At 37.4% G+C, this 9604-nt stretch overlaps 2 protein-coding genes across 2 annotated transcripts; both read right to left on the bottom strand.

Moving 5' to 3' along the window:
* Window positions 1–5735: 5735 nt before the first annotated feature.
* LOC140830092 (uncharacterized) lies at window positions 5736–6768 on the bottom strand. Its single transcript, XM_073193374.1, has 3 exons — window positions 6555–6768; window positions 6205–6374; window positions 5736–5993 (listed from the first exon to the last, which is right to left on the bottom strand). The coding sequence occupies exons 1-3, from the start codon at window positions 6766–6768 to the stop codon at window positions 5736–5738; spliced, it is 642 nt and encodes a 213-aa protein (XP_073049475.1).
* A 51-nt stretch (window positions 6769–6819) lies between these two features.
* LOC140830091 (uncharacterized) lies at window positions 6820–7492 on the bottom strand. Its single transcript, XM_073193373.1, has 2 exons — window positions 7328–7492; window positions 6820–7260 (listed from the first exon to the last, which is right to left on the bottom strand). The coding sequence occupies exons 1-2, from the start codon at window positions 7490–7492 to the stop codon at window positions 6820–6822; spliced, it is 606 nt and encodes a 201-aa protein (XP_073049474.1).
* Window positions 7493–9604: the final 2112 nt, after the last annotated feature.

Genomic DNA, 9604 nt, shown 5'->3' with positions numbered 1-9604 from the left:
TGACTCATACATAATGCGCCTGATCAGACTAAACCATAGTACTGGGCTGGCAGAGATATCTACTACCACATACATAAGATCCCCGGTTATACTTTACCAGGTGAATTGGTCTCTGGTCATACTTTACCGCTCCAAACCTGATCAAAACCCGGTCATACTTTACTGGGGTGGAGAGGTCCCCCCACACATTCTCCGACTTCCAAATCCGTTCATAATTCGTCACATAACATTTAGCATACCTCTAAAATAAAAAAATTTCTTTTTTTTGCACATCGAACACGCTTAAAAATGTCGAGGGCCTCATTGGAACGCTTTGGACATGCTGCCTTAACCACAACAGCAAAGATTCAGGAGATCCCAACGAATCCTGCAACCAAAACTTGAGAAAACGTGAAGAACATGCACATATTTTCATAGCTTGAGCATTTTTATGATAAAAATCATATCTCTCTCATTTCTTATCAGAAAATTACGAACTTGCTATCAAATCAAAGATAACACAGAGCAATATAAATCATATGTTGAAAACATGTCCAGAAAACCAACCTAGAAGTCGCAGAATTCAAAATAAAAGAGGGTGACGTGTTTGTGACAGCTTGTGTGATTTTACAATAAAAATCATATCTCTCTCGTTTCTTTTCAGAAAATTACAAATTTGCTATCAAATCGAAGATAACAAAAGTACTACAAATCATATGTTGGAAACATTTCCGTAAAACTAACCTATAAGTCGCAAAAGTCAAATAACAGAGGGTAACAGGTTTTGTGACACATAAATTTCACAGCTAGTGCGGTTTTACTGAAAATGATCATATCTCCTTCGTTTCTTATCAGAAAATTGCGAATTTGATACCGAATCGAAGATAACACAGAGTACTACAAATCATATGTTAAAAACATATCCAGGAAACCAATTATAAGTCGCAAATTCAAAATAACAGAGGGTGATGGGTTTTGCGACTGAAATTTTATATCTTGTGAGATTTTACGATAAAAATCATATCTCCCTTGTTTCTTATCAGACAATTACGAATTTTCTGTCAAATCGAAGATATCAAAGAGTACTACATCTTACATGTTGAACGCTTTTCTATAAAGTTGACCAAAAATTCAGAGTACTTGAAATGACAGCAGACTCAGTTTTGAGATCTAAAATTTTGATCCGAAATCGTTTTAAACATTTTTGCTCAAAAATTTGCATAACATTCATATATTTTTCATAAAATATATATCAAAATACTTACTACGACAAGATCAAAGCAAAAATAAAAGAATATACATGCCTTTGATGATTAAACTCACGATTGTTTTCTTAACTTGAAAAAATACCCCATTTTGATGTATATACTAATTTTTTTGACTTGAAAAAATACCCCATTTTCGTAAATTGCCTAAATCGTCACTTTATCTCTTTTCCCGATCCCGCATCGAATATTCTCCTGAAAGACAAAACTCAAAAAAGAATTTTTAACATGCATCAAAATAACATGTGATAATTTAAAATCAAGCAAAATAATCAATCATGCCTCGCTAAAATCATTTTAAAATTAAATAAATAATTTAGCAATTAAAATAAATGAAAGGGTTTACGTATACTGATTTTGGGCTCTACAATTCCTCCCCCACTTAAATAAATTTCGTCCTCGAAATTATAAGAGGGTGATGGGTTTGTGACAGCTTGTGCGATTTTACGATAAAAATCATATCTCCCTCGTTTCTTATCAGAAAATTACAAATTTGCTATCAAATCGAAGATAATAAAAGTACTACAATCATATTTGAATACATTTCCAAAAAACCAACCTATAAGTTGCAAAAGTAAAATAACAGAGGGTGACGGGTTTTGTAACACATAAATTTCACAGCTTGTGCGGTTTTACGAAAATGATCATATTTCCCTTGTTTCTTATCAGAAAATTACAAATTTGATATCGACTCGAAGATAACACAGAGTACGAATTTGATATGATCATATGGGTTTTGTGACAGAAATTTTATATATGATGTGCGATTTTACGATAAAAATCATATCTCCGTTGTTTCTTATCAGAAAATTACGAATTTACTGTCAAATCGAAGATATCAAAGAGTACTATGTCTTACATGTTGAACGCTTTTCCAGAAAGTTGACCGAAAATTCACAGTATTCGAAATGACAGTAGACTCAGTTTTGAGATCTAAAATTTTGTTCCAAAATCGTTTTAAACATTTTTGCTCAAACTTTTGCATAACATACATAGATTTTTCATATAATATACATCAAAATACTTACTACGACAAGATCAAAGAAAAAATGAAAGAATATATACATGCCTTTGATGATTAAACTCACGAAACGACGGATAACAATGCCAGAGAATGCGAGACTTGATCCGGGACGACTTGTGGCACGATTGTTTTGCTAAAGTAGAACGAAAGTTTGCTAGAAATTTTCGAAGGGGAAGGGTGCCTGTTGGTGTAGCTCAAGAACCCTAGCTATTCCTCTCGAAAAATGAAATGTGAGTGTGCGTGTGTGTGTGAGGCGTGGGTGTCTGTGTGTTAGGTGAAATTTTGCTCATTAATTAATTAATTAACTAACTAATTAGGGCTAAATATGATTAATTAAATAATTAGTAATAAAAATAATACTACTCTAATTATTCAATACTACACAAAGATTAAATAAAATAATTGAGTACCAAGTTTCAAGATTAAAATCTCCAAATTGGTATTTGAAAAGTTTAAAATGTTAAAATCACATAATAAATTAAATTAGGTTATAAAATGCTCAAATTTCGTAAATCATTTAAAATACTAATTTTCTTGACTTGAAATAAAATACCTCATTCTCATAAATCGCCTAAATCGTGATCAGTCTCTTTTCTCAATCTCGCATCGAATATTCGCCTGAAATACAAAACATAAGAAAAAGTTTTTAATGGGCATCACAATAACATGTAATAATTAAAAATCAAGCAAAATAATCATCATGCCACGCTAAAATCATTTTAAAATTAAATAAATAATTTAGAAATTAAAATAAATGCAAGGGTTTACGTGTACTGATTTTGGGCTCTACAATTCCTCTCTCACTTAAATAAATTTCGTCCTCGAAATTAAATCTTACCAAATAACTATGAGTAGCGGCTTTTCAAGTTTGCTTCGGCCTCCCATGTGGCCTCCTCCACTGATTGATTCAGCCACTAGATTTTGACCAACTTTGTCACTTTGTTCCGAAGTCTCCGCTCCTGTTTGTCTAGAATTCGGACATGTATTTCCTCATATGACAGATCCGGAGCAAGCTGCAATGGCTCATAACTCAAAACATGCGAAGGATTTGCCATATACTTCCTTTGCATAGAGACGTGGAACACATTGTGTGGTCCGGCCAGATTCGGCGGTAGAGCTACACGAAGTGTCCCAACCCTGTCAAGAATTTCGAATGGCCCAATAAATCTCGGACTCATCTTGCCTCTCTTTCCAAATCTCATAACACCCTTCATAGGTGCTATCTTCACGAATACGTGATCTCCCACAGAAAACTGAAGATCCCTTCTTCTCTTGTCAGCACAACTCTTTTGGGGACTCAGGGCGGTCTTCATCATGTCTCGGATCTTGACCACCACATCTGCAGAACAATCTCTAGGCCAAGTTCTGATCTCTCACCGACTTCATCCCAATGAATCGGCGATATGCACTTCCTTCCATAAAGTGCTTCGTAGGTAGCCATACCTATAGATGATTGGAAACTGTTGTTGTAGGTAAACTCCACTAGAAGTAGCTTCAATTCCCAAATCCCATGGAAATCGATCACACAAGCTCACAACAAATCTTCCAATATCTGAATCACTCTCTCAGACTGGCCATCTGACTGAGGGTGAAATGCCGTACTGAATAGCAGCTTCGACCCAATAGCTGAATGCAAAATCTTTCAAAAGGACGATGAATCTCGGGTCCTTGTCAGACACAATAGAAACTGGGATCCCGTGCAATCGGACTATCTCCTGTATATAGAGCTCTGCATACTGAGTGATGGATAAAGTCGTCTTCACTGGTAAGAAGTGTGCCGGTTTAGTAAGTCGATCCACTATAACCCTAATGGCATTAGAACCTCTGACTGCCCTCAGTAATCCAACAACGAAATCCATGCTAATATTCTCCCATTTTCACTCGGGAATAGGGAATGTCTTAAGCATTCCTCCTGGCCATTGATGCTCTGCTTTCACTTGCTGACAAGTGACACTCAGATACAAATTGAGGAATGTCCCGATTCATCCCTGGCCACCAATACAATATATGTAACTCCATGTACACTTTGGTACCTCTTATGTGGATAGAATACGGAGATGTAAGTGCCTCTTTCAAAATATCATCTCTGATCGAATCAATACTAGACACCCACATCCTTCCTATGTACATAACAATATCATCGGACACTGTGTAGAGTACACTGCCTTTGGCTTTATCCTTCAATATCCATTTCTATAACTGTTCATCTGAAGGCTGACCTATAAAGATTAAGTCTAGCGAAAAAGCTGAGCTGTCAGATTAGACAACTTGGGAGCTCTTCTCTTAGGATAAACTTCCAGGGCAAACCTCTGAATCTCTAACTGAAGATATCTCTACACTAATAGTTGTGCTATGACTGATACTTTCCTGCTCAAAGCATCTGCCACAACATTAGCTTTCCCTAAATGGTAGCTAATTTCACAATCGTAGTCTTTTACCAACTCCAACCATCATCTTTGTCTCATATTCAGCTCTTTTCTGCGTGAAAAAAAACTTAAGACTCTTGCGATCGATGAATATCTGGCATTTCTCGCCGTACAAATAATGTCTTTATATCTTCAACGCAAAGACAACGACAGCTAACACAAGATCATGAGTCAGGTAGTTCTTCTCATGCACCTAGAGATGTCTGGAGGCATAAACTATGACCCGACCATGCTGCGTCAATACTGCGCCTAAACCGAGCTTAGAAGTGTTGTTGTATAACACAAAACTGCTTTGCACAGATGGCATGGCTAAAATTGTCGCTCTAATAAGAGCTTGCTTCACATTATCGAAGCTCTTATGACATTATCCATTCCATAAGAATTTAGAATTTTTTTTGGTCAATGAAGCGAGTGGTACAACAATCGAGGAATTTTTCTTGGTCAACCCATTCTCTCACTGCTGCCGCTTTAGCGGGATCCACCTCAATGCCAATGCTAGAAATGAGATGTCCCAAAAATGCTACTTTCTCCAACTAGAATTCACACAAATTTTGCAAACAACTTGCGACTCTACAAGACTTGCAAAACTATACCCAAATGCTGACTGTGTTCTTCATGGCTCTTCGAGTAAATAAGGATGTCGTCCATGAATAATATAATGAACTGATCTAGGTAAGGCTGAAATACTCGATTCATTAGGTCCATAAAATTTTTTGGAGTATTCGTCAGTTCAAATGGCATCACTAAGAACTCGTAATGTCCATATCTGGTTTTGAATACTGTCTTACGAACAACTGCATCCTTTACCTTCAGTTGATGATACCCAAAACGTAGATCTATTTTAGAGAACAATGTAGCTCCCTGCAACTGATTGAATAAATCATCGATCCTTGGTAATGGGTATTTGTTCTTGATCGTTACCTTGTTCAATTCTCGGTAATCGATACACAGTCTCATGCTCCCATCTTTCTTCATTACGAAGAGCATTGGTGCGGCCCATGGTGAGAAACTAGGGCGGATGAATTCTTTGTCTAGGAGCTCCTAAATTTGCTGCTTGAGATCTAACATCTCTGCTAGGGCCAAACAGTAAAGTGCCTTAGAGATTGGCACAGTGCCTAGCATAAAGTCAATGAAGAACTCCACCTCTCTCTCTGGTGGAAGGCATGTGACGTCGTCTGGAAAGACGTCTGGAAAATCTCTGACAACCGGTACATCAGATATCGACGAGGTGGGCATGTGAGGTTCTGAAATAATACTAGCCAAGAATGTCTGACACCCTTTATGCATAAGTCTCTGTGCCTGCATGCAAGAGATCCACCTGTTCGGCTCAAAAAAAAAATTGTTCCACGCCCAACGTTCTTACTGACACTGATCTTTTCTGAAAGTCAATTAGAACTCTGTTCTTCATAAACCAGTCCATCCCCAAGATTATATCAAACTCTGGCATTGGAAACACAGTCAGATCGAAATAAACTAGGTGTCATTGTAGTTCAAGATCGATATCTCTGACCACGCTAATAGCTGATAACTCATCCCCTGATGGGACTGTCACAGAGTAGCTCACGTCGAGTCCAATGGACTTGACACCCAAATTATTAGCAAACTTTTCTGAGATAAAAGAATGAGTGGCCTCGGAATCTAACAAGGCCTTCGTGGCTACTCTCTTTATGAAGATATTTCCTGAAGGACGTTAGAACAACACAAAAACTTATATACCAAAATACAAATCTTAACCTCATGCATAGTTGGAAATCTCTATTCAAAGTCTCCAAAATAAGAAAACAACATACTAATATACCAAACAAAAATTCGAATCATGCATGACCAAAAATAAATAATGTGCTGAATTAAATAGGTTACCAGTCAGTAGAGTCGTTTCTGGGTTCGCCTCCTTGGCATGCATGACGAACACTCTCCCTTGGGTTGGCTGACTCCACTGTGGGCAATTCCTCAGCATATGATCACTGGGTCCGTACTTGAAGCAAGAACCCCATAAACACTGGCCCATGTGTTGACGGTTGTACTTTGGGCACACTGGATACTCAGGCTTCTGAGGAGCCTTCTTTTGCGGCATAGGACCTTTGCCTTTCGGTGGTCCTTGGAACGGCCTCTTTCCTTGCTATCTCTAAAACGGCCTTTTAAATTGTTGCTGCTGAGAATGGTGCTGTTGGGGTGCCTGATAGGGCATATTGCCATGTATGTCAATATCAATGTCTTTCTGGTCCTGTTCAGCCGCCAAGGCTCTAGTAACAACAATGACATAGGTAGTAGGACCAGCAACTCTAACATCACAGCGAAAGATCGGTCGTAAAACATCAATGAAATGCTTCAACTTCTCTAGAGAATCATTAGCAATTAGGGGCACAAAGTTACACCCCCTCTCAAACCTCCTCACAAAATCTTCCACGCTGCAGTCTCCTTGTCGCAACGTCGTAAACTCCCTAGTTAGTCTGGAGCATACTTCCTCAATGAAGTACTTGGAGTACAAGACTTCCTTAAAACCATCCCAAGACAGAGTATGCAAGTTCACTGAAAAGACGCGCTCTCCCACAACAATTAGCGTCCCCTGTCAGCAGAAAGGTTGCACATCTAACTCTGTCTGCATCTTGCAGCTCCATGAAAGCGAAAATCACCTCGATGGACTTAATCCATCCCTCAGCTATTATCGGGTCTGTAGTCCCTGAGAACTCTTTTGGGTCCATCCTCCTGAACCTCTCATATAATGCCTCTAGCCCAGGCCTCGCCCCTGTATCTACCCCAACATTGTTTCCCGCAAACTGTGAGAAGTATTGGGTCATACCTGCAAGAATCTATGCCTGCATATCTGGCGGTGGGCGAGGAGGAGTGAACCTCTCCTCATCCCGAGCCTCTCTGTTTTCTTCACCTGCTCCTCGTGCAATCATATGTCTAGGACGCATACTGTTCCGAAATTTACCCAACTCGTAAACCAACATACATGAATGAAAAAACATAATATACATATCATAAGATGCATGTAAATCTAATTTAATAAACATTTACATGCTGAAATCATGACTTTGATGCTTACTACATGAAAGAATTTTAAAACTTACAGACTTGAGGCATGACTTCGTGAGCTTCTCGCAACTGGCAGTAGGAATAATCCTTTACAAGAACACCGCTCTGATACCAACTATAACATACCGTACTTTTAAACATACTTAAAATTTGCGAACAATTAAAATTTTGTTAAATAAGTAATCATCTTTCAAATTGCAATACAAATAAAATGTTTGACAAAATATTTAGAATGTAACGAGTTTGCAAAAGTACTTGCTTTAAGCAACATGAAATAATTTCCATAAAAATCAAAGTACATGAAATAACATGCATAAAAATCCTTGAAACTAAGCGGTCCTCGGATTAGTCCACTGCACAGTCCGAGCCAGCTCACTGATCCCCTGTCAAACTCTTCCTCACCTGCATCGATCAAGTATAGTGAGTCTAAAGACTCAACATGTATAAACTGGGAATAGCAAGTAACGTATAATAAAGCCACATGCATTTTAAAGTAGCACATATGTATCTTAACTTTGATCATACTTACATAAACATAGACGTGACATCGATTCATAAACATTTCATAAACGTACTTACATCATACATACTTAAACATACATGTCATCATCATTTTGCGTAGAGATATGTTTCAAAGAAAGTGACCCATACATAACGCTCCTTATCAGACTAAACCACAGTACTGGGCTGGCACAGATGTCCACTACCACATACATAAGATCACTGGTTATAATTTACCAGGTGGATTGGTCTCTGGTCATACTTTACTGCTCCAATCTTGATCAAAACCCGGTCATACTTTACTGGGATGGAGAGGTCTCTGGACACGTTCTCCGAATTCCAAACACGTTCATAATTGGTCAAAAAACATTTAGCATACTTCAAAAATAAAACATTTTCTTTTTTACACGTCGAAAACACTTAAAAACGTCAAGGGCCTTGTTGGAATGCTCTTTAAATGCTGCCTTAACCATAACATCAAAGATTCAGGAGATCCCAACGAATCCTGCAACCAAAACTTGAGAAAACGTGAAGAACATGCACATATTTTCATAGCTTGAGCGCTTTTACGATAAAAATCATATCTCCCTCATTTCTTATCAGACAATTACAAACTTGCTATCAAATCAAAGATAACACAGAGTACTATAAATCATATGTTGAAAATATTTCCAGAAAACCAACCTAGAAGTCGCAGAATTAAAAATAAAGAAGGGTGACGGGTTTTGTGATACAGAAATTTCACAGATTGTGCGATTTTATTATAAAAATCATATCTCCCTCGTTTCTTATCAGAAAATTACGAATTCTCTATACAATCAAATTAACACAGAGTAAGTTAAATCATATATTGAAAACATATCTAGAAAACCAACCTATATGTCACAGAATTCAATATAATAGAGGGTGACTGGTTTTGTGACAAAGAAATTTCACATCTTGTGCACGTTTACGATAAAATCATCTCTCTTGTTTCGTATCAGATAATTACGAATTTACTTTAAAATTGGAGGTATCAAATAGTACTACGTTTTATCTGTTGAACGTTTGTCCAGAAAAATTGACAGAAAATTCACAGTAATCAAAATGACAGCAGACTCAGTTTTGAGATCGAAAATCGTTTTAAACATTTTTGCTCAAACTCTTGCATAATATACATAGATTTTCATACAATATATATCAAATTACTTATTACGACAAGATCGATGCAAAAAGAAAAGAATATACATGCCTTTGATGAATAAACTCAGGAAACGACGGATAACGACACAAGAAAATGCGAGACTCGATTCGAGACGACTTGTGGCACGAATTTTTTTTTGCTAAAGTCAGACGAGAGTTTGCTAGAAATTTTCAAAGTGGATGAGTGG

Source organism: Primulina eburnea, chromosome 4 (assembly GCF_022965805.1).
Source record: "Primulina eburnea isolate SZY01 chromosome 4, ASM2296580v1, whole genome shotgun sequence".
NCBI classification, from domain to species: Eukaryota; Viridiplantae; Streptophyta; class Magnoliopsida; order Lamiales; family Gesneriaceae; genus Primulina; species Primulina eburnea.
The sequence above is the reverse complement of the archived record's forward strand: the minus strand, read 5'-3'. Positions and strand labels throughout refer to the sequence as shown.